Source organism: Pipistrellus kuhlii, unplaced genomic scaffold (assembly GCF_014108245.1).
Source record: "Pipistrellus kuhlii isolate mPipKuh1 unplaced genomic scaffold, mPipKuh1.p scaffold_m20_p_14, whole genome shotgun sequence".
Lineage (NCBI taxonomy): Eukaryota > Metazoa > Chordata > Mammalia > Chiroptera > Vespertilionidae > Pipistrellus > Pipistrellus kuhlii.
In genome coordinates, this window is record NW_023425449.1 from 33,773,498 (window position 1) to 33,799,689 (window position 26,192).

The 26,192-nt window shown below is 39.3% G+C and overlaps 1 protein-coding gene across 14 annotated transcripts in view; it reads right to left on the minus strand.

Moving 5' to 3' along the window:
• Positions 1-26,192, minus strand: part of EYA1 (EYA transcriptional coactivator and phosphatase 1) — a 293,996-nt gene that overhangs the window by 85,883 nt on the left and 181,921 nt on the right. For 8 of the 14 annotated variants that reach the window (XM_036437130.2, XM_036437125.2, XM_036437134.2 and 5 more), the window contains 5 exons: positions 23,231-23,300; positions 22,770-22,915; positions 18,738-18,875; positions 3,611-3,693; positions 3,029-3,215 (listed from right to left, as the gene is read on the minus strand). In XM_036437130.2, the coding sequence (XP_036293023.1) occupies positions 3,029-3,215; positions 3,611-3,693; positions 18,738-18,875; positions 22,770-22,915; positions 23,231-23,300 (624 nt within the window). The remainder of the gene's footprint in view (positions 1-3,028; positions 3,216-3,610; positions 3,694-18,737; positions 18,876-22,769; positions 22,916-23,230; positions 23,301-26,192) is intronic. The other 6 variants (XM_036437131.2, XM_036437126.2, XM_036437128.2 and 3 more) reach the window with 5 other exon arrangements.

A 26,192-nucleotide genomic window follows, 5' to 3' on the forward strand; every position in this document is an offset into this window, starting at 1 on the left:
TATAATGTTATATGTCAACTACATATTAATAAAAAATAAACAAAAATGAATGTAAATGCATTGTTTTTAGTTTTTAAAATAAATATTTGAGATTAAACTTTCATATTTGTTATATAATTTCAATGTATTAGACTGGCCTTTCCAAGGGAGAAGATAGCTTTCAGATTTAGTTATAAACACAGTACAATAATTTTTAAGCTTAAGATTCATGAGTAGGTTCACATTTATAAGTAATACTGCATAATGTCATGCACCTAAAAGATACCTATTCTTCATATAGCTTTAAAAATGCACAATAAGATAAGCAAATGAGTCCTTACATGTTTGCCCTGAAGGTTACTTTTATATGTTCATTCTGACATAATGATTCTGTGAACAATACAATAACAGATGCCACAAGTATGTATTTACCTGTATTGCACAATTTCATGAAACTGAAAGACAGCACCCTGGTCATACATAAGATCAGATAATGGCTAGAGTCTAACTTTCTAGCATTTAACACTACTAGATGGGTTAAAAAATAAAAGAAGAAACGCTTGAAATTATTTCAACAAAAATAAACATTATTTCAAATATTTTTATCTCTATCTTAAAACAAAGACATTAGGTTATGTGTAATAAATATCTCCTTCCAATTCTTTAATTAAATTGATGTACTTTAACAACAAAATTTCCTTTTAATCAAGAAGGATAAGTCTGCAACCCTATATATGATTAGTAAGAAAGGAAGGGTAGTGCCAAAACACTGAGGCTTACCGCAAATGTAAAAAAACCCAGATTAAATATTCCTTGAACTTTTTTGGAGTAATCCACATTTCTTTTTCAATGTGGAAACTCACTGAACTTTCCATTTCTAACTCTGCAACACAAGAAAGGCTTAACTATACACATTCATTTCAGTGGGAAGTGATAAACACAAGAAATCTGAAAATTATTTTCTTCCCAGTTCAATTAATTCCTATTCTGTGGCCATAAAGATACTGAAATTGAAATAAGGATGTAAAAATCCTGTTTATTAACATAAAACTTAAAACAGATCATTCAATCTTAAAATCATAGTAAATATTTAGAAAGTGATAATTCTGCATTGCTTCCTTTGTGTTGAATCACACCCACTCTTTTCATGGCATCCCTTTCATAAATAAGATTCACTTAAAAGTGTCCAATTTCAGAGACAAACTCATGATATGACTAAATTGTTTTTCCTATAAAGCTCTAATCAACCTTAATTAAAATGCATAATTAAGTCTCCGTCAGATTGTTTTACTAGTATGCTGCACTTTTCACAAACCAAAATGCCATGAATCGAGTATAATTATTCTGCCTTCTCCTTTTCTCATCCCGATATCCCACAGATCATAGAGAGTTTTTCTACTTCTCATTCACACAGCAATCTTCATTACAAGATTTCAACCCCTTTTAAGCCTCAAGTTCTTGCATGACCCAGGGGGTTCATGTGAAAATATGAGAAGTCCCTAAATTTGGGACAATCCCTTATCTTCCCTCATGAAGTTGATGAAAGAAGGGTAGAAAACTCTACAATAATAGCTACATTAAATTCAGGACCTGTTTTAACAAAGTTTATCCTGAGTGAGATTACCTAGATGAGGAATCTAATTAAAAGACAGAAGAGACATGTATATGAGGCTCTATGAAAACTGTGTTTATACAATGTGAAGTGGGTGAAGAATATCAAATTAGATTTATATAAAAAAAATAAAGCTAAATGGAACGTGATGATCAAAGATAAAAATGTTTAGCGCTGGAGTGTGCATCAGAAGTGAGTATTCGCAGTGAGCTGGAACACAGCTTAGGAACACAGATTTAACTGCTTACTCTGGAATAAACTGAGTTGCTATGCATTTAAGAGAAAAGGTAGAACACAAAATGTAAAGAAGCTTTTTGGGGGGATCACCTCCTAACACTTAACAGAATAAACCTATAGTCAAAATTTAAATCAGCATCTATTAACTAAAACTTTTCTTTTTTTTTTTTCATGAATAGGATAACCGCCCAGAATTAACCTTCTGATCAAAATATCACAAAAGCCAGTCTTTCCAAATCAGACCATTTCCCCTGACTGGTAGCAACAGAGTGGGCGTCGGCTCCAGGAATAAAAGGCAAAGGAAGAACCCTCTCTGACTCTTGGCGGGTAAGAGCTCACTCATAATCCATGAAAGGAGAGATTACATTAAAAAAAAAATGTTAAAACATGCCTGAAGAAGTATCAAAACCATAGCAGGAAAATTTCCACGGAAGGAGAGGGCAGCCCACCAAGGCTGCCCAGAAAATGCCTCAGTTCAACACACTGTTATCCATTTCACAGCCTGCATGAGTGGGAATGGGTTGGCCAGGGAATCAGTTTCCCATCACCAACCCTTTGATGCTACCTGATTTCTTAAAAAACATTAAATATGTAGTTAATGATGATAAACATTAAACTCAAGGTGATGACATTTATTTTCAGTTTCAATGTCAGCAAATTATTTGTAATTATAGTTAAGAATTATAACTACTTGTAATCATGCATGTAAGAAGCTATATAAATCTTAAAAGTTGTATATTTATAATTAAATAAAATATTCTTTCCATGTGCTTTTGAAGTTCACTTACTTCTGCTTAAATATTTTAGTACTAGGAGCCCGTTGCCCCACCCTACCCCACTCACACTTTCCCTCAGGCAGCCACCTTGCTTCCCTCTTTTCCTCCCTTTTCCTTCAATGCTGTCCTCAGTCTTCACTCACCCCTCCCTCAGCGAATGCAAATTAACCACCATCTTTGTTGGGTTAATTTGCATACTTGCTCTGATTGGTTGTGGGTATAGCGAAGGTAAGGTCAATTAGCATTTCTCTCTTTTATTAGTGTAGATAAAGCCAATGCCATGCTCATGCTGCTTGATTTACCTGTAGGCTTGCCCAAATTTGCCACAACCCTGCAACTACTGCATGATTATATGACTGTGGAAAAATGCAGTTGAACCACCAGAAATACAGCCTTGCAGAGCCAACAAAACGAGCATAATTACCTGCTGCGGGATCTGTAACTGCCTGGCTGGTGATGCCGGACGGTGGTTCTTGAAGCTGGTAGGTGGCATTTGTCGAAGGCGTGGTGGGGCTGGTGTTGCTGCTCGTCATATAATGTGCTGGATATGGTGAGCTGTTATAATACTGTGCGTACTGGCCCTGGCCGAAACTGGGGTAAGACGGATAGTCCTAGCAAATCAAACCATGCAAAAATCATGTCAAAAAATATGGCTGCTTATTTCTTATATTGCAATAAAACCGTGTTTCTGAATTTACATAGGAACACACAAAACACCGTTGACTGAAGTGCTCAGACTTACAAATGAATTTTATGGAAGACCAGAACACTCTTCCCATGTCTTCTATGTGCCATGATGCATGACTAGGTAAAATTAAACCAGCACTCAAACCAAACAACTCACCATGTAAGACTTTTAAAGAAATATTCAAAGAAGAAAAAAAAACTATTAAAAGGCTTAGAAAAGCTCTCACTTATAGTGTACAATAAACAGATCTTTTTTCATGTAAGAAAATCATCTGTGCATTTCAAAACTTTCAGAAGTTAAATTGGCTTTTAAAATTACCTGCTGTGAACTGTTAAATCCAGAGGAATTTGTGAGTGAATTATTTCCTGCATATAATCCTGATGATGTTGTAAAACTGCTACCTAAAACAAAAGGAAAAGAAATAGGCTGACTAAGCTTCATAGGATCATGTGCCGATAGGAAATTATTACTTAGACAAAGCACAATTGGAGTTCACTGCAAATGTATTTGGTTTCTTCTCAGAACCAGAACCCATTGACATGGATAAAATTACAGTTTCTTAAAATGGTTAACAATTTTAGTAATACCAGGTTACAAAGAATTAAAAAGGAGGTTTAAATTTGTGATGAATGAATAACACATGTAAACTATTGATGAAATTATACATTTGTGCCAAACCATTAGACACTGAGCTTTCCATTTCAATTAGCAAAACACAACAGGATTTTTCCCATCTTCACATTAAGTATGCTTAGTAAAATGACAGGACAAGATTAGATGATCTTAGAGTTCCTGCAAGCTCAAAAACCATGTTGTTACTTCCAATAACTTAAAGTGCTTATACTTATCCTAATGGCCCACTGAAAAAGTTGACTATTTTATTTCACAGAAGAATGAAAGGTAGCACTTGAAGTATTTGATAAAACAGAGGTCAGAAAGGAATATGACCAATGCTTTGTTATTACCCTAGAGGCCCAGTGCACGAAATTCATGCACTCAGAGGGTCTCTCAGCACGGCCTGCACCCTCTTACAATCCAGGAGCCCTTGGGGGATGTCCAACTGCCACGGAGGTATGAGAGGCTCCCACCACCACTGCTGTGCTTGCCAGATGTGAGCCCAGCTTCTGGCTGAGCGATGCTCCCCCTATAGGAGTGCACTGACTACCATGGGGCTGCTACTGTGCTGAGCATCTGACCCCTGATGGTCAATGCACATCATAGCAACAAGTCATTCCACCATTGGGCCAAAACCAACTGACATCCCCCGAGGGGGATGCAGGCCAGACTGAGGAAATGCAATGGTGTATGATTAGAACCAGGGAGGGACATGAGAGGTTGGCCAGCAGGGGAGGGACCGGAGGAGGGCTCCAGGGCATGTCCAGCCCATCTCACTCAGTCCTCATGAACCAGATCCCAGCAGCAAGCTAACCTACCAGTAGACTATCTGCCCTCTGATGGTCAGTGCATGTCATAGTGAGCAGTTGAGCTGCCTTAGCATATCATTAGCATATTATGCTTTGATTGAATGCCCAACTGCCAGACACTTAGCATATTAGGCTTTGATTATATTGGATGTGCTAGGTAACATTATATGTGTTGAATGTCTATGCATGTTCAACAATAAACAGTAAGGACTGTGCAAGATATAAACCTAAGAGCCAATCTCAGTTCTGTCCCTCACTTTACTTCCTATCCTCCTGTTAAATTATGCAAAGCAACAATATACTAATTTCAATATACTGACAAAGATTTTGGAAATGATAAGATCAGGGATTAGCAATTTTATAAAAGATGGCATTTATACACTGCAAAATGGGAATTTAAATAGACAAATGCATGCTATTGAGCTATTTGGTCAATGACTAAGAAATGCTGGCCCTTGCTCAGTGTGGCTTAGATTGTTGAGCATTGTTTTGTGTACCGAAAGATCTCTGGTTCAATTCATGGTCAGGGCACATGCCTAACTTGTGGGTTCAGTCCCCATTCTGGAAGCAAACAGGAGGCAACTGATCAATGTTTCTATTTCTCTCTCTCCCCTTTCCCTCCCTCCCCTGCCCCCTTCCTCATTAAAATCAATAAAGACATATATTTAAGAAAAAGAAATTTTGGCCCCAGCTGGAATGGCTCAGTGGTTGAGCATTGACCTATGAACCAGGAGGTCATGGTTTGATTCCTGGTCAGGGCACATGCCCAGGTTGCAGGCTCAATCCCCAGTCTGGGACATGCAAAAAGCAGCCAATCAATGATTCTCTCTCATCATTGATGTTTCTATCTCCCTCTCACTCTCCCTTCCTTTCTGAAATCAATATTTAAAACAAAAAGAAATTTTGTATACCATTTAACCCAGAAGTTTTATTGCCAGATATCTACCCTAAGAAATATGGATTTATGCAAAGAGATAGCAAAGACATTCTTCAGCGTTACTCCTAATAATTGAACATAGAAAGCATCCCCAAATTTGTCATAGGTGTTAACCAGAAAATAGAACACTATGAAGCTACTTGAATGGTGTTATAATGGCATTCAATGACGTGGTGAAAATTTTTCATACTACTTTGCTAACGTAAATATTAAAACAACAAAAATATTTTTGGTAATCTCATTAGAAATATTTTTAAACGTATAAAACATTTTTTCTTTATTTTTAATTAAATTTACTGGGGTAGCATTAGTTAATATTATACACAGACTAGAGGCCCGATGCACGAAAATTCATGAAAGAATGGGCCTTCCTCCCCCTGGCTGCCAGCACTGTCTTAGCTCGGCTGGAGCTGCCTTTCCACCTTCCCACACTGCCCAGAGGCCCAGAGCCACTGGGGCGGTGTGGAACACCTGCATCATCGCCATGGTGATGACACAAGCGTCCCACCCAGCCCTCGGCTGCTTGGCACCTGCATATGCCAATTAACCCACCATCTTTGTTGGGCTCATTTGCATACTCACTCCTGGGCATCACGAAGATATGGTCAATTTGCATCTTACTTTTATTAGTGTAGATTTCAGTATACAATTTTAAGATACATGATTTGTATATTGCATTGTGTGCTCACCACCCAAACTTAAATAATCTTTTGTCACCGTATATTTGACCCCTGTTACCTTTTACTACCCCCAGGTAAGCGTCATTGTCATCTATATCTAAAAGCACAAGACATTTTTCAAACCACAGGAATCTTAGGAATGTTATCTATGGAGAGGTACAATCATTGGTCACATAATATTCATAAAGCCAATGTATATTTTTAAATTTTATACTCAGAGCTGTGCTGCTTCTGTCATTAGAAAAACCATTTTTAAAAAATGAAATTTTTATGGCAAATGACAGTCTAGGCAATAAATGTGTTGGCATTTCAATGAGAAAGCTCAATGTGAATGAGCTATTCACAGATGCCCCAGATATGATGTAGTAACCACTATATGCCAATTATTTACTTGCTACTGAACATTTGAGTGCTGGCTTAAGGGCCAGAAAACCAAGTTTCCAGTTGATCACTTACAAGCTGTTTGGATTTTGGACAAAATCACCTAATCCCTCTAAGATATCATCTCCCTATTGGCAAAAACTCTACTTCGTAGGGTTTCTTAAACGGATCAAATGAGGTAATGTTTTGGAGAGCACAGTCAATAATCTACAGTATCAACAAATGTTAGGAACTGTTATTATTTATCCCAGCAAACATTTCTAACGTTCTCCACTGTATTTATATATCTTTTCTCTCTTTTTACTTTCCCAAACTAGATAAACATAACTTCATCTCTTTGCATATCTAAAATTCTTTTCCTACTTATGAAGCATCTCTGAACTTTGAAAACTCAGTCCAAAGATTTGTTATTTTAATTAAGAAGGGAAAATATTTCCCAAGATTGTTTTAAATTTAGATATCACACGGACTCCTATTTGAGGATTTTTTTTTTCATTTGTATCTTTTCAAGAATACTGTTCAAAATTTCAGCGCACCCACCCATCACAGATAAGCAGAGTGCTCTCTCGCTGCTAAAATGTATGCCACCACAAACATCAGGGCCTTGAGAGATAAGATCCCCTATTAATGTTCATTTTCATGTGGTGATCTCATACTTCTTAATCATATTAAACACTGGGCTCATGGGGACAATTACATGGGGATAAAAAGATGACTAAGTCATAGTCTTGGACCTCACAGGACTTACCAGGATAACATCAGTTTTGTTTTTATAAGCATTGAACCTCACGAGCATATGACTCATCATGTATTTACATGCCAATGAATAATTCATATATTACCTGTAAACAAACTTACAATGAGCTTTTTAAAATTCCTTGAGAACATTTTTTTGGGGGGTGGGGGATAGGAGTGTGACTATCAACACCTTTTAAATAAACTTTTACTATTTTATACATTTAATAGGAAAAATTACTTTGAGTTATGACTTGTATAATACTTGCATTGAAATTCCCCCTTTTTAGGTTATGACTTGCTACTTTCATTTGTACTACACACTTTCTAACAATAAATTCTGACCTCAAAAATCCCTATCCACCAAGAAAATGAACAAGATATAGAAACTATATTTTAAAAACGGGTGTTTTCATTCCATAAGTTATTCCCTGGAACAAGGTAGAAAAGACCATGGAAGCTCTATTGGCACACGCAGGCCACCGAGATATGACCAAGTAAATCACAGCTCCGTGCTCCAAACGGCACCCCAGTGACTGCCCAGACTGCATGCTACTTCCAAGCCTGCACATTAGCTGGAAACCAACATAAGTTATACTCATTTACTGGCTGACTGGGGCTGGATTCCATTCCGGTTAGTGTGCTGAGCAGGCATTTAATGGCACTCAGCAGCCCAGGAGGCAAAGCAACTTCCAAAGGATCTAACTTCAGGGAGAGGTGTTCATACTAGAGGACCACCAGCCTCAGGCAATACAGATTCCTCACCAGCAGAATCAGACCTGTGGGCTGCCTGCCTGCCTTCATGTAGGATGCAAACACAGAGAATGGCTAACGGTTGGTCCACGCCACCAGGAGCGGAGGGGGCGGGAGTGTGGTCTGTGACAGCCTCCTTTCCTGGCTTCCTGCCCTCTCCTGGCCCCTCCAGTTCATGCTCCACAAAGGCAGTGCCATGCTTTCTCTAATGCGCATATCTCATCTTCTCACTCCCCTGCTTAACAAAGTAACAGTCAGGGATTCCTCCTGCTCTCAGGATAAAATTCCAACTCCTTACCAGGCTTCCCTATCAGGCCCTGGTCTGGCTCCAGTTTACCTCTTGGGCTTCTTTGTTTTTCCCCCAGAAACTCCAAGCCCAGTCCACCCAGATACATATTCCAACACTAATGAAGCAACGCAAGGTTCTATTAAGGCCACTCCCTCCCATCGTATCCTGCTAATTTCTAATGGGCTCAGCATTTCACAATTGAGCATGGACAAGAAACCCCTTTCCTCAGACAAACCTCCCCTGCATTCCTGTCTTCTCCCCTTGCCTCCTAAACCAGGATGACAAAGTCTATCAATCAATCAACCAATTATTTCTATCTATCTCTGTGATTTATTATATACTAGAGGCCACTTGCACAAATTCATGCACAGGTGGGGGGGATCAGGGCTAGGCCTATCAGGAGGAGGAGATGACAGGATGTTAGCTGTCCGGCCAGCCCCAATTGGGCCGATAAGGGACGGGGCCAGCTGGGGAAAGGGGCCAAAGGCGATTGGCCAGTAGGCTCTGACCCCAAATGGGGGAATGATTAGGGATGGGGCCAGCCATGGGGAGGGGCTGTGGGTGGTGGGCCAGCTGGTCTGCCCTCGAATGAGGTGAGGGGTGCTGATCAGGGACCAGGGGCCTGAGGGAGGGGCCATGGGTGGTTGGCTAGCTGTCCCCACCCCCTATTGGGGTGGGGGTGTGATCAGGGGTGGGATAGCCAGGGGGAGGGGCTACAAGAGGTTGGCCACCCAGCCCTGCCCCCTATTGGGGTATGGGTGCATTCAGGGCTGAGGCAGCCAGCGGGCGTGGATGCAGGAGGTTGATCGCCCAACCCTCTCCCTATTGGGGTGGGGGTGTGTGATCAGGGGAGGGCCAGCTAGCAGAGGGAGGCTGTGGGCCTATCGTGGTGAGGAGGGGCTGGCCGGTGGGGAGGGAGGGAGCATTTGGCTGGCAGCCACTCTTGATTGGGGTGGGAGTGTCTGATCAGGGGCAGGCTGACAGGAGGGAGAAGCTTCCAGATTGGCCAGCAGGCCCCACTCTCTGATTGGAACCATTGGTTTGCCACAGTGGGCATCCTAGCAACTGGTCATTATGGCTGTTATGGTTGCTGGCTTTTTATATACATAGATATATTTACATATATAAGTTACTCATTAGTATTTTAAGCTAATTTGTACTAAATAATGAATTAACCAGTTAATACAAATTATCTAATCCTAATTATATCTAATTAGTCCTTTCACTATCAAATAATCTAAAGAGCCCTGGCTGATGCTGCTCAGTGTTTAAAGTGTCAGCCCAATCATCAAAGGGTGGCAAGTTCAATTCCTAGTCAAGGGCATGCACCTGAGTTTCAGGTTGATCCTGGGCCCTGGTTGGGGAACTGAGGGAGGCAACCAATTGATGTGTCTCTCACATCAATGTTTCTCTGTCTCTCTCCTTCTCTCCCCTTTCCTCCCTTCCTTTCCCTCTCCCGCTCTCTAAAAAACAATGGAAAAAATATCCTTGGGTGAGGATTAACAACAAAAAAATAGTCTAAGAAGAAACCCTAAAGTAGTGGTTCTCAACCTTTCTAATGCCAGACTCTTTAATACAGTTCCTCATGTGGTGGTGACCCCCAACCATAAAATTATTTTCGTTGCTACTTCATAGCTGTAATTTTCTACTGTTATGAATTGTAATGTAAATATCTGCATTTTCCGATGGTCTTAGGTGACCCTGCTAGCAGCTGAGAACCACTGCTGTAGAGCCTAAGACCATCAGAAAACACAGATATTTACATAACAATTCATAACAGTAGCAAAATTACAGTTATGAAGTAGCAACGAAAATAATTTTATGGTTGGGGGTCACCACCACATGAGGACCTGTATTAAAGGGTTGCAGTATTAGAAAAGGTTGAGAACCACTGCCCTAGAGGTTATATAAGCAATTGGGTATTTATAGACAACCTATACAAACATACACAGACTACAAAATATGATAAAACTAAAAATCTATAACATCCATTGAATGCTTACTATATGTTAAGACTGTTTTTCTTTAACATGCTTTATCTCCACAACTTGATGCTGTAAGAAGTATTCATATTCTAATTTTGTACATAAGGAAACAGAAGGTTAGGATAAGTTTAAAAAAGTATTTTCCTTCTTAGAGACAAATGACTTTATATGAAAAGTCACTTCTAGGTTAAAAAAAAAAAAGAGAGAGAGAGCGAGCGAGCGAGCGCGCACAGAAATATTTTATGATAAAGTGTTTTACATTTTATGTAACATATCACGAAACTTCCCCAAAGTAGAAAAAAAATCCCTACTTAGCATCCATTATTTCTCAATTAAGGTGTCTGATAGATATGGGTTCAAGTAAAGCTCCATTAATACCCAGTATTATTGTTGGTAGAGCCTGAATTAAGTTATGCTCCAAGCAAGATGGCTGTGGCAGTACCTGCTTACCCATTAGTTAAAAGGAAAAAAATGGTATCCATCTTATCCGTTTAAATAGTTTATTATTGTGAAAAGTCATAACCATACTTCTCTTTTGGCAGGGAAGGGGGATACTAATTTCCAGAACAAAACACTGGGAAAATCTTTCTTTAAGAGACAGACTTACCTTTCACTTCATTGCCCTCTTTTAAAACAAAGAATGTTTACATTCTGAGGGCAGATGAACTATATCATATTATGAAAAACCCTTTTCAAGTTAAGTCAGTCGACAGCACTGACAGTCTTTACAGTCATAATCACTACAAGAGAGGGTGTTGGAGACCGAAGGAAGCAGGTGTCATGAGTCCACCCCTTAGAGAAAATGTAAACTCACACACAAACACTCACACACACATTCATGAAGACCACACAAAGAAACATCTGTTTGCATTACCTACATAGGCACCACGTGTGTTGACATGGAGCTGCTCATGAATGAAATGACAACACCTGGTTAGATTGGAAAGAAAAACACAACTGTGCACAGAAAATGACAACTCTCCTGATCGTTTGTTTAAGGGAAGAATTAACAGTTCAGGACAGGAAATGGTATTCTTTAATTAAAACCCTAAGAATATGGATTTTGGTGAATACGCCAAGATGAGCACATTGGGACACAGGAAATGGTATGATTCACATTCTCCTTTTAAGGACTGGAGGAAATGGGGGGAGGGGAGAGCTATTGTAAATGCAATGATCTGTATGTTTATATCACTGGGTCTCGAGTCGGAGCCTGGGGTGGAGACTTGGGATGCTGGTACAGGGAGAGGAATATGCTGACCATGCTATATCCCAAGGCTCCCCATCGACAGTCCACTCTATTAGATCAGGATGGGGACTGCTGTCCTGGAAACTCATCTTATTCTTGCTTTTCTAACTTGAAGCTTCTATTACCATATTTTCGCCGTATAAGACGACCCCCTAATTTTACAGTTAAAACATAGGTTTAGGCCTATATTCGCTGTATAAGTCTACTCCCCCACTTCCGAGGCAATACCAGTTCTTTTTTTAATAGACCACTCAGCCAATTCAAGCAGGCTTTTTATGCATGCAAATTATACATGTTCTGTACCCGAAGTAACACTGTGTTCTAGTAAAAAGCCTGCTCAGATTTGCCAGAGTCAGAGAGGTGGTCTATTAAAAAAAGAACTGGTATTGCCTCAGAAGTGGGGGGTAATCTTATACAGCGAATATAGGCCTAAACCTATGTTTTAACTGTAAAATTAGGGGGTCGTCTTATATGCCGGAAAATACGGTAGTCCCCATTTCTCTTCCTTCAAGGCCTGGTTCAATTCCCATATTTCCAAAAAGCTTTCTCCAACTATTCTTCAGGTCAGTTATAAGTTATACCATGTAATTTATCTCTTCATTGGAACAATACTAAACAAATGCTCATTCGTCTTTTTTTTTTCATCCTGGTCATGCGTTCTATATTATATTGATCTCACTGCCTCACACAAGGAAGGGTAAACCATATCTGCCTCAGGCCTTCAAAGGGTTTCATCTAGGCTCAAGTGGGAGACAGAACTGGTGTTTGAAAATTTCTTCTTTTTTTTAAGTTTAAAAAAGAATTGGCTTATAACATTTGTAAAGTCTGAAGCTGTATGTAGAAAGAAAGGCTGTTTCTAGGAATTCAAATGATGTAATCAGGTATCTGTCCACTTCATAATTATATCTTATTTTGCGGGTGTTTGAAAATTTCAATCTAGTGTTAAGTGACAGAAGAGTCCAGTGAGAATTGACTTTCATAAAGAATTGGGTGTAGGAATAGGAAGAAGTCTTGTGTGTGTGTGTGTGTGTGTGTGTGTGTGTATGAGAGAGAGAGAGAGAGAGAGAGAGAGAGAGAGAGAGAGAGAGGAGGAGGGAGGGAGGGAGGGAGGGAGGGAGGGAGGGAGGGAGGGAGGGAGGGAGGGAGGGAAGGAGGGAGGGAGGGAGGGAGGGAGGGAGAGAGAGAGAGAGAGAGAGAGAGAGAGAGAGAGAGAGAGAGAGAGAGAGAGAGAGAGAGAGAATGAATGAGAATAGGGCAGTTTGGAAGGGTGTCATAAAGGCCAATAGAAAATAATTCTCTTAACTTCCTTATTTGTTCAAAGAAAGAAGAATAGGGAAAGGAAAAACAATAAGATGACAATTGAGCTTATTTCTCAGTTTTTATCTAGAGGACGCATACTTTACAGTTTTGTTTTGTTTTGTTTTTTTGCATTTTTTAAAAGCAGAGGATGTATAAAGGCTTATCTAAAAAAAAAACAAAACAAAAAACTAGATTATAATCCCTACTTTAGATTTAAATTATATAAAGAAATTAAGTTCAGAATTTATAAGTATTTGCTGGAAGGACTTAAAGTATTTCTGAATCTCCAGAAATAAAATCCAGCAGAGTTTTAAGTCAAATAAAATTTTCAAGTGATCAGGCATCATGGATTTTAGACAGTTCATAAAAGTCACACTGATCTCAGATATGAGTACCTTGGAGCCCAGAGATGGTATAAGGAGTTCACATCCTATATTACATGGCTTCCTAACAGAACATATTGACCTTATGGTACAGGTATAGATTACTAACTCCGTTAGTTCAGATATTAGCAAACCATGGGTATATTAGTCAACATAAGATAATAGTGTTGCTTACATTGTGAAAGATTTCAAATTCAGAATGCAATAACGTCCTGTTTTCATAGTACATTTATAACACATTTATAAGCAAAGAGAATGGTGATTTGCTTGTCCAAGGACACTTAGCGTTATCTCCACTTCCAGGGCAATGTTTTCCATTCTATAACGTCAAATCTACCTCTTAGATTTTCAGATTCCATTACATGGAAAGTGAATTATCAATTATAAGAAGTGGCATTCATTTTTGGTTATATGAACAGCACAGACACACAAAAGGTAGAGACAAGGGTATCTGAGAAATTCAGTAAATAAATTTATAATAAAACTATCATTGTAGCTCTCTTTTAGGCTACTAAATAATTTTTAAAATAAATGATCTGAAGTCACCCAGAGAGAGTGTATCACAAAGATTCTGTTTTCATGTCACTATCAGGGGTCCCTACAGAGAAAGGGTGGTGGTCTCGTCAACCGTAACAAACAAGAAACAGTCTTGTTGGAAGACCCTGTGTGGGACACGAGTTCTGTAGACGCAAAGCAACTGTAGTTTAAAAATTAACCAACCTCTTAAAACTTTCACTAGTAAATCCCTGCTACTTTTTGACAGTTAAGAAGAACCCAGTCTATGTTGATTTATAACACGACTTAAAATGCTAAGTCAAAGTGTTGTGTGTGACTTAACCCAGAGAATGTTGCCTAGCTAGAACTTAAAAAAAAAAAACCTTAAAAAAATAAGAAGGTAATGTGTAGGTCAAAGGTCTACTTCACAGGGAATAAGGACCACATTAAACTCCGGAGTCCCAGCCAACAGGAAAATGCTGGGGCCTGCTGGGGCCTGTCTGTGCTTCCCATGTTGTAGAGTGTTTTCCAGCACTCACTGGGCGTGCAGGATGCTATCCATCCCTCGTGTGTTTTCCCAGAAGCCCGCTTCTCTCCCTCCCTGGCCTCCTCGCCATGGGCTGTGTCCATCAACGGCACAATCTCTGTGGCAGAAGGTCGCACAGCTCCCTGGGGGAAAGCCTCAAAGGCCAGATGGGCTATTGAAGACCAACGTTTCTTCCTTCCTTATGAGAAGGATGTTAAATGACCAAGTTTTATTTTTCACCCCTGTTACAGCTTCTCTATTCTAAATTTTTAACTTTGGTAGGAAAGACTGCAAAGCCTTTATGTTGCTCTTTCTTGATGTTTATATATTTTAAATTAAAAATTTATATATACACAATAATATTGGTAGGAATCGCTGATCAATTATTGGTAGAGCTAACTGGATTGCAAAAGATTTCCATATAATTTTCAGCACATGTCATTAGAAATATCAGATGATGCTAAAAAAAAACTGAAATGGAATATGACTTTTAAAAAATCAACTGAAGAAAAACTAAATCCTAGGATGCAAGGAAAGACACAAACTAAAATATAGGTGTGAGTGGCAAAGCAATTGTGGACATCAGAGCTAGCTGCGATAGTAACTCTTGCCTACCATTATTTTACACCAGAAAGTGCAAATCTCAAGTGCCTCTGTCATAGCAGATTATGAAAAAAAGTGTAATATACATTTTCTTAAAACCCTATTATTTTGGAGTTTGGTATTGTCCCTTTTGAAAAATGCCATTTCTCTAGTGAATGAAAAACTCTTAACAGTGCACTTTGCTAAGCAGTTTTGAGGTTCTAAATGACTGGTAAATGGAAACACTTCATCTAACTATTTGAAAAACTATAGAGAGGCAGCCCACAGGAAGTGAGGGTAGGGTCCCTTATTAGATTATATTTATCAGCTCGCTGCCTCTTCATAAGGAACCCCAGAAAAGCGTGGTACAGATTGCCGCAGAGTTATGCCCTTTTCCAAGCCCCATTAGCAAATCTCTGCCTTTAAATTACGTATTATCTCTCCTTACTGGTGGTGAACCCCAATCTCTTTAACAGAACGGACAACACTGTATACAAAGAGGGAGTTAGAATTTGTGTTATTTTCTTCTCTAAACAAGAGCCATAAAGCCTTAGGAAAACAAACAAGGCCGCTGGGTCCCTGACCTGTACATCTGCGCAGCCCCTCCCATCTGCCACGGGGGATCCTGACCCCTTCTTGGTGCAGAAGACAGGAATGTCCCACACCATCCCTACTACTCTGGGCAATAAAACACTCAAACAGGCTTTCTCACCGCCACCAGATTCCAGGATTCTGGGAGGGCACCGATCAGATCAGCCCCACTCCACCTACCAGAATGGGCACACAGGAAGACTGACTTGAATAATGCACAATAATGAACTAATTGGGATTTTTGTTATGCTAATGTCCAAATTCATTTCTCCAAACCAAGAGAACTAGAGTTCTTATGAATCTGAATTTCTGTCATTGTGTCAGAGGCCTCTCCACTTCCAACAACAGACACGCAACTAGATAGCAGAGATGAAATATGAGTAGAAAAGGTCTCTACCTGCAAATGTCTGGAATCAACAGAACTAAGTTATTAGGGAAAACTGGGCTTGCTTCAAAGCTGAAGATTAACCCTTCATATATTTTAATATATTTTAATTTAAAAATTAAATTAAAGTCAGTTAAGTGACTTAATATTAATTGTGTATGTGTGTTCTGTGTGTGTGAAATCTTTTGCATTTCTTTACCTCAGACTGCTAAATAAAATTTAATTTCTTCACATGACCGAATCTCTGTGGTGGACGGAAGTGTAAGTCTGTGCTGTGGGGCTAAATGGGTGGTGATACCAGCAAGAAGTCCAGAATGTGTAGTTCTAAAAAATTATAACTAAAGCTTGATGTCAATTCAGATGTCTCTTTACATGAAAGGAGAATAAGACTTGCTTGTGACAATCTGGGCAGATATTCTGTGAAGCTCATCAAAAAATCAAAGACTGAAGCAGTTTCTCCTAAGTGGTTTTCCTGCCCTTAGAAACACGCGTGCACGCGCACGTGCACACACACACACACACCACCACCATCACCATGCTCCCCGTCTGCTTCATTCTGTCAATGCCCTCTGATTGGCCAGTAGCATTGAAAACACTCTACCATCTGTACAGCTGACCCGGGGCCTCAGGCATCCTTTGTCCATCCACACTCATCCATTCCGCTAACTCATTGCATAAGGTTTGTCAATGGTGTGTAAAGACCTCCACACACCATTCAAAAACTTCTTCCAGAAACATGGAGGCTGACTCTGAGAGCAGGAAGACGTCAAAAAGGAATAAAGATTCTCTTCCTTGGGGTGAACTCTACAGCTCTCTATAAAGAACATTTTGTCTTTCTCAGTTAAACCTAAGTTTCTGATCTTTCACTAAATGTACAAAAGAGATATAACAGAAATAGGAATTTCCAGCAATCTTGCAGCAAAGGTGAATGCCATTTCCCAGTCTCAGGTTTTACTTCATGAGCTTTAGTAATGGTGCATGATGAGATTGAGATCAGTAAAAAAAATCACTGTTAGTAATTAAAAACATTAGAGTTTGGAAATTTTTATAAAAATAATCTTAGAAATTATAGAAATTTTTATATTTAAAACAAGGTGTATTGAAAAGACACTCTTACCTTGATAGACTCCCACAACAGGGCACACAAAATCATTTAATAATGGTGGATATTTTTTATCATGTATTTAATAATTAAGAAATACATATTAAACAGAATCAAATAACCCAAATTTGTCCATAAGAAATCTATAATTATACACCATCACACTGGGCAGTTAAGTTTCAAGTTAATAGCATATTACGTGGCTTGATCTGTGGACATAATGTTATGTCCAATAATCTAAAATTGAGTGAAATGTCATTATAGAAATACTCATATGAAATATTAACTCAGTCACACACACACAAAAAATAATGAGTTCTAAAATCCCTCCAGAAAGGCTACTTAACAAAGGGGCACACAAAAACACAAATAAGTTTTAATGCAATATCCAATAAGCCCAGATGCAATGAAGCCTCTGGGTAGAAAGGCACTCCTCTACTCAATGGTACAAATAAATGTCCTTCTTTCTCTTTCTTCTTTCTTTCTTCTTTCTTTTTTTTATAGTTTGTTTTTTTCCCCTCCAAATTAACTTTTTTTTCCTCCTTAACTGCTATTCTCTCTCTTCTAACACTATGATTATACTTGATGGCTGGTTAGTCCTCTTAGAACTGTTTTTGCTGGATATGCTTGAGGACAGAAGGATAAAAATGACTCCCAAGTGTAAGATTTCTCAAACTCTGAGGGGTGCAGGACGAGTTTTCACCCTAATCCTTCCTAGACTGACAATTCAGAAAATTACAATAGTCAAATATCACTCACATAATGAAATGAAAAAAGAAAAGACACAGAGAGTACAAGTCCCAATTCTTAAAAAAATTAAGATTTGATTTAATCAACATAAGATTGACTAGCTACCAATTGGAAAAACGTCTACACCCATACTTGGAAATTTCTGTAAGCTTGTTTTGGACTGGTAAACGCTAGTTTGGTCTCCAGTTTCAAAACCAGAACCCAGGTACTGGTCCTTGGAAGCCCTCTCTTGAAGATGCACTAGTGGCTATCCATTTCTCTTGGACTTTGGTAGATCATTTTAGTCAACACATATCACATACTCTATTTCTAGAGCTGTGGTAATAAAAATAAAGAAAATGTAGCTCTTTTACTTTTTTTAAAGTTGATTTTAGGGAGAAGGGAGAGAGAGAAACACTGATGTGAGAGAGAAACATCCATTGGTTGCCTTCCACAAGTACCTAGACCGAGGATCAAACCCACAACCTGAGTATGTGTCCTTACCAGGACTCAAACTGCCACCTTTTGGTGTAAGGAACAATGCTCCAATGTCTTACGCCCCACCAGCCAGGGTGAAAACTAATCCCTGTTAGAATGGCCACAGCAAGAGCCAGAGTTTTTAGCATATGTCACAAGAAGCAAGGGCAGAAAACTTCGAGTTCACAAAGAATTCTGCAGCTTTTTTAAAAGAAGCTGGGAGATCATTCCATCTAACCCCTTGATGTTATAAATGTGCAAATTTAGGCCTGGAGAATAGGTAAGTGAAGAGCAAAAGTAGAATCAGGTTATCTTGCCTCTGAGCGCAATCCCCTTTCCACCATCACCCACTCCTTCCGTGAACCTTCAGATTCTACTTTAGTAAGTACCTCCTGGCCTACGGGGTTCACACAGGGCTGAGCGACGTCAGTGTGTATACAGACCTTGCATCTGGTAGCTGTACGGTGCCTGGCCAGGTTGAGGGGTGCCAAAGCTGGTGCCATAGCTGAGAAAGCCTGTCTGTCCAGGTGATTGAGACTGTGACAATCCACCTTCAGTCTTGATGCCTGCCCACAATGCACCTAAATCAGTTAGTGATAGCTTATCTATCTGTTCATTTCCAAAAACTGGTAAATATGCAAAAACACTCCCACAACCATTTATCTCAAATGCTTCCCAATATTATCTCAATAATCAAGTGTGTGTGTGTGTGTGTGTGTGTGTGTGTGTGTGTGTGTGTATATATATATATATATATATATATATATATATATATATATATATATACACTTAGCATGAAATAACCTAGACTATACCTTCAATTTAAAAAACTGGATTATTGCAGATCTGAATGCCTACTCACATTGTTCTTTCTTAGGGTTTTTCTGAATTCCATTTTCTATAAAATTGAACTCCAGTGTCAGCACTTTAATACTTGTTTTATTGTTTTATAAGAGTTTAAGATTATCTTTCTCCTCTATAGTCAAGAAATGGTCATAATTAAACTTTAAAGTATTTCAAAAGTTGCTGTGTTAAGGACAGAATCAAAATCCTTTTTTCTCCCCTCTAAAAATTAATTAGATTTTCTAGCCTCATAGCATTTTTTTTTTTTTAACACAAGGATGTTTTTAGTACACACTTATTTTGAAGTCAGAGGAGGCGATTTTGGGCACAGAATTTTTCCCTTCCCACACAAGGGAAAAACTTCCCAATATTCGGATCCTAGCAGGAAATAAGCACACAAAAAGCAGGATATTAAGAACTAAATCTGGTAGAACAGCAGAGTGACTTATAAACAAATGAAGTTACCCAGTAGTTCCCATTTTTATCCCTTGTAGTTTTAAGTATTTATTCAAGTAATATTTTTAAGGTTGCCAATCAACTGACTTAATTTTTATTAACTTGTATACTTCAAAAATATCTTTAAATATTTTTAAATTTTTCAATTATAGTTTTATAATATATTAATTTTAGGTATATAATGCAGTGAATAGACATTTACATAATTTATGAACTGATCACCCCGATATATTGAGTACCTACCTGGCATGGTAAGTACTTATTACAATTCAAACAGAATTGGTTCAAGTGCAGCCTACAGTACACCTTCTTTTTATTGTATTGTAATAGAAATAATGTACGGTGGCCTCCAAGTACTTCCTAAATCACCAGTTTGCCAATCTAGTTTCAGGACTGGTGTCTGGTAGGATTGCTGTTCAGGCTCAGCCCAGGATCCTAATGAAAGACAGTCACGAAAGTTTCCAATTGTCCTCCATTCCCACAGAGGGAGGGGAGGAACATTTCTGCCAAGGGAATTCACATTTTTGAATAATTTTACTTTGCACTTCAGATAAATGGTATCTCTGGGATCTAGAATACACAGTAGTCTCACTGTTTTTTTTCCATTTTAGGGGAATTGCATCAGTAGAATCAAGTAGGTAATTTTCTTGAGGCAGTAGGAGAATCTGACTCTTGGCTGAGAGAGCCTCCTCTAATTCCTGCAGTCTCACTAAGTAAACTCATAAAGGCCATGACATTTAAATCTTACCCTTAACGTTTTAAAAAATGTGATTTTCTCAGTATAGGTTATCCCAACCAACGAATAACCCATAAATAACCCATCCGTATAAATGGCCCCTGGAAAAACAATCCTTGGGGCAGAGGGTGTGATGGCTCTAGATCAGCCTGCTCTTCCCATATTGTCACAATAGGGATCGACCCCCCTCCTCTCTCAATTGAGGCTACAATGACCTGTTTCCAGTCTCTACCTGTGCCACCTCTGCTGTTAGCCTGGAGGGATGGAATCTGCGTTAGAAACAGGTCAGGAAAAGCAGGAAGAGGTAGAAAAGGCCCATAGCCACACCCATCGCTGTAGCTTCTACCCACAAACTGGCAAATCCATCTCATTTATAAGCTCCACACAGGTCTAGTGAAGACTAGTATGAGCTCTTCTCCCCCACCGATCTACTGTTCTAACTATGAACAGATTTGCCTATCTTTTCTTACAGGGTCTCAGTAAAAAGTCAGGGGGCACAAATCCTTGGAGAAAATCATTTAAGACCATTGGAATCTTGGTTATCAGCAGTTAAAAACCCGAACTATTTGCTCACGCAGTGGGGAGAAGGCTGCCATATTTCTTGATGCACTGACCCAAGAACAAAATAACATGCCTGGTCAGAAGCCCTGGGGGACTTTGTAGTCAAGGCCCAAAAGAGAAGAAAGAAGGTGACCAGGAAACTTCTAAGGACTGAGAATCCTTCCCAGAAGATTTATATGCATGGAAGGCCCAGGGATCGAAGCCCTTTATAAGGAGCCTTGCTCTGACCTCCTCCCCAACCCAACCTGTCATATTAAACTTCCCATCCTTACTCTACTAGTTCTGATGCTAATCTCAGAAACTCTGCTCATCTCATCCACCAGGAACAAGTTTCAGACAATAAGGACATTTGCTAATGGTTTAGAACTGGAGACAGCCCAGATGTTGGCAATGGACTCCACCATGACTGAACAAATGGGAGAGAGATCGTGAGAGGCAGCCCAAGCAGTACTAGGAATGGTACCTTCCCACAACAGCGCTGGCAGGTCTACAGAGCACTAGCATGGCCTATTCTGGAGACACTGAAACATCAAATCATCAGCTCACAATAAAATTGGAGAATATACACTGGGGAATCCTTAACTCACATTATAGAACTAAAGCTCCACATTCATAGATCCTTTTAGCAAAAGAATAGTTAAAAAGTAAATTATATATCAATTTGATTTATAGCTAATATTATTTTAATAAACCTTAAGTCAAAGTTATGGAAATGAAAGACAATTCTAGGAAGTTCATTGTATGGCTGTTTTTAAAGTCTAGTTTAAAAACATTTAACTAGATCACAGTCAGTGCTGATAGTTTTGAAATAAAACTGTAAAGGGTAAAGTTATATATAGATAATTTAGATTTCAATTTCTAGATATTTTATAAGAAATTTATATGTGGTTGCCTTGGTTTGGGGTAAAGACAGAAAATGAAAGAAATAAAGTAATTTACTTTCTAATTATTAATGAAATGCTTAAAAACATTTCTTTCAATATACCGCAGGAAAAATATTACAATATTTTTAGCAGCAAAAACATAGACTATTGATCACAAAATATAACCTTTTGCCATAAGCACAGAATTATTTATTCTACCAGTTCTTTCCTCCAAAATTAATATACTTTTTCTTGATAGGTTTTATGTATTTCTTCATAAAATGCCAATAATTCATACATCTCTATTCAAATGGGTTGCAATTTGAAGCAAGGGTATTTTGAAATCCTAAGATTCTATAAAAGTAAAGTTTGAGGTTTTGCCTGACTTATTTTTAAAGGACAGGTCTCGACCCTGTAACAACTGAGCTAAATTACATGGAGATTCTGATCATCTGCAGGTGAGGAAGAATAAACGGAGGTGAGCTTGAACCTGCTTCCTGATTTGCTTCTTTGAAGCGCAGCCCGCGCAGAGCAGTGTAGCTCACTTTTCCTAACAGCGGATAACGCTGAAATGCGATCACACTGCCACCCCGGAGTTCAGATCGAGGGTTGGTTGAATTCTGCTTGTACTTCCCTAATCGTAGCCAGGCATCTGATAAATAGGAAATGAATCTTTACCCCAAAAGACTTCATTCACAGACGTTTTATCGCAAATATGCGCCCACATACTTTGGATTCCAAAGCCGAGCGCTCAAATGGCAAATGAAGAGGGGGATATAAATAGAAGGAAATGAGACCAAGAGGGCCTATGACCCATGCCATCCATTTGCCACCTCTGACCTCAATATAAGCGGTCACCAGGCCTCCCAAGGTTCATTTGAAGCAATCGCGTTAGGAAGGGAGACACAAAAGGTGACAGCACTTTCTAACGTGGCCCCAGATGCCAGTCTTCCCGTGCCACGCAGGTATGCCCACCCCATAATGGTACCCCTAAATTGAAAACCGGACTTACTCACCATATGAGGAAATCCCATAGGGCTGTCCGGGCTGTGGGTAGGTGGCGTAGGCTGTGGCCTGCTGCATTCCTGTGGTGAACTGTGTTTGCCCATATGCAGCCATAGTTTGTGAGGAAGGGGTAGGGAGAATATGTGGGTATGCTCTGCTATTTGTCAGAAATGACAGAAAATGAAAGCCCATGCATTAGATGGAAACATGCAAGGAAAATCGATTCACAAGCATTTCACAAATTTCAGTTAGACTATCTCTGCAAGTACAAGTTCAAATGTAAGATACAAAGTGCCGAGAGATCACCGTCTCCACCAAGGGTGGCCCCAAACCAATGTGCGTAAATACATTAACGTCTCTAGGAAATGCACTTGAGTTTACATTAAGATGTAACGTGGGCACAAGACATGACTGGAAATAAGGTCAAAGACTACTCAGAAAAAGCTCCTTATAGAGAGAAAATACATCTTACTTGGAAGGATAGATCTGTGGTGGGGAGAACTGGTGGGTTGGTCTTGGGCTGAAGCTGCTGCTCCCAATTGCTGAAAAAAAATAAGAAATGCACACGATCAGAGCAAAATACAAAATATGTATCAAGCCGGGATCTAGTGTGAACTGTAGGTTGGCCATAGAGACCTTTCTAACCTGTAGAAATCAAGCCAACATAATAGAGAGTAAAACCATATTAAAAACCTATAGCCGTGGTTGGCAAACTGCGGCTCACGAGCCACATGTGGCTCTTTGGCCCCTTGAGTGTGGCTCTTCCACAAAATACCTGGGTGAGTCTATTTTGAAGAAGTGGCATTAGAAAAAGTTTAAGTCTAAAAAAATTTGGCTCTCAAAAGAAATTTCAATCGTTGTGCTGTTGATATCTGGCTCTGTTGACTAATGTGTTTGCTGACCACTGACCCATAGGAACTGATTAAGTGGTTTTAAGTTTAAATGGGCTCTTAGAAAACAGAGTCACAATCTTCTAAAACACCTGCCAGCATGCTGTGATGGGTTTTTTGGTGGCAGAGTTTGAGGAGCACCAGGAGTCCTGGCTACTGTGTGGAGCAATGCTGAAAGGGGAGATGTGAGGTGGGATGCAGGGCTGGGCAGGACCAGAAGGTCACCTGGCCCATTGTCTCTGCTCAGCGGGAACACACACCTGGGACTGGATTACCATGAAACACCGTCTAATCTGCTCTCCGGTGAGCAGAAATAGGACAGGTCCTCATTTGCCTGCACAGATTTAGCAATATTTCTTAGTGAAAACGCATTCCTATAACTACCTTAAGTTTCTTAAGTTGCAAGCTGAGCCTGTTTTTTCTTGGCTGAGGTGGGTGTTGCTTTGCCTTCAATTTTAGGTGCTCAACTTCAGCGTTCAAGTAAAAAGCTGTGTGTGTGTGTGTGTGTGTGTGTGTGTGTGTGTGTTGTTGTTTTTTCAAAGGGAGCATTCAAGCAGAATTTTGTTTCCAAAAATCACATACATTTAGTTCATTATGTCTCAGAAATATACTAAATTCTTCTATCAAATGTGCTCTCACATTCCTTCTGAAAAGAAACACAAATCCATTTTTGCTAACAACAGACCTTAAATGATAGTTTTCAGCTTCTTTCACTATACATAAGGACTATTTATCTGTCTATATACATACACACACATATATATACATTTTAAGTACATATAGACATCTATAATATATATTATATACATATTTTATATAATATATAATGTAATGTGTATATGCAGTTTCCCTCAAACTCTCTCTAGTCTCTGCCTGGCTAAGATGTATATTCTTAGGTTCTTTGGGTAAATTGTCACCAGATATAATATATTTCTTTTCTTCTCCACTAATAATTCCTCTCTTCAGAGGTTCTATTATTTATTCACTATAGTCTTAATTAAAATCCTTCTCAAGGTTCCATGCACTCAAAGTTTTATATATTGTTCATGACATCACATCAGTACATTTATGCCTCTCAAAAATAATTTTCTAGCTTGTGCTCGGGAGAACAGTGGTAGCACTGAACTAGAATCTCGAAATCTATGACTACCCCTCTCGTTGGAAAGTCAGCAGTCCCAACCAAGCGGCAACAGAGTAGATCTGGACTGGCTACTCTCCTTCTAGCTGCCAGACTAGACCCTGTGGCCGAGACGGGGTCCACACTGAAGAAATGGCTGGCCCTCTGATGTCCCTCTGTCCTCAGGCACCTGTTGAGCCACTACTTTGTTCCAGGCATCGACTAGGTGCTACAGGTGCAAAGACAAGTTCTGCTGTCACACACAGGGAGGGGCACAAAACAGCCTTGGGAGGGTTAGTTAAATATTGCCATTTAGAGGAGGGAGGGATTAGTGAGAGAACACCAGGACCCAAGGACTACCACTTGCCAAGGTCACCTGTGACTACAACCTTTTCCACTCCCGTTTTCTAAGCCTGAATAGAAACCAAGGGCAAGGAAGACTTATCCCACAGAGTCCCTGCACAATCACAGTTAAAGAAAACAATTTTTAAATAACACTATCACCAAAAGAATTACACAAATGCCGTCTGATGATGGAAATCACAGAAAACCCTTTTTATTCTTTTCTAGCTCCAGCCCTGTGTTTTTCACATTGTGAGCCGGGACCCATAAAAAAAGACTGTAAACTCAGCTTCATAGGTTACACCCAGCAATGTTTTGTTTCCAATAGAATAATAAAATAGAAGCTATCAGGGTTATTACACAGGGTATGAGAAGTTCTATGAGGCTCTGAATTGGATTAAACACACAGTCTATGTGTGTGCACATGACAACAGAGATTTGAAAGGCTGCAGTGTGTGGTAATTAAACACAGATTCTGGAATCAGAATTTAATTTCAGCTCCGGTTTAAGTTCCATCTCTTCTTTGTGGTTTTAGTCAAGTGACTTGAACCCTTCTCAGTCTTGATATGTTCTCATGTAAAATGATGGCAGTAATGCTTACAGTAGAAGTGTTATGAGGACTAAATGAAATAATCAACATAAAGTGCATAATACAGTGTTTCTGTAATATGTTTACTTTCTCAGACACCCAGATAACCACTATCTTTGTCCAAAATTTGACATTCCTTTGATATTTTTAATTACATTCAATGGATCTCCTATTCAGCAAAATACTTAAAAGCAGGATTCTCCCCCCCCCCCCCCCCCACAATTTACATCTAGGGGTAGAAATGAAGTAACACATCCAAGTGATTAAATGAGAAAGTATTTCTGCCAGCCTGACTCTTCTCATCAAAACATACTAGTACAATCTCTTGACAGCTTAGAGACTAGAAACCTCAAAACCATCTCATGTTCCCCCTTCTATTTCATGACTCTCAAGTCACCCATCCAAAATCCAGAAATTGCCCATTGAGCTTCGTGCATCCTCCCTCCCCCTCTCCCTTCCCAGTTCAGGTTCTCAGTATGTCTCACCTGGACAACCG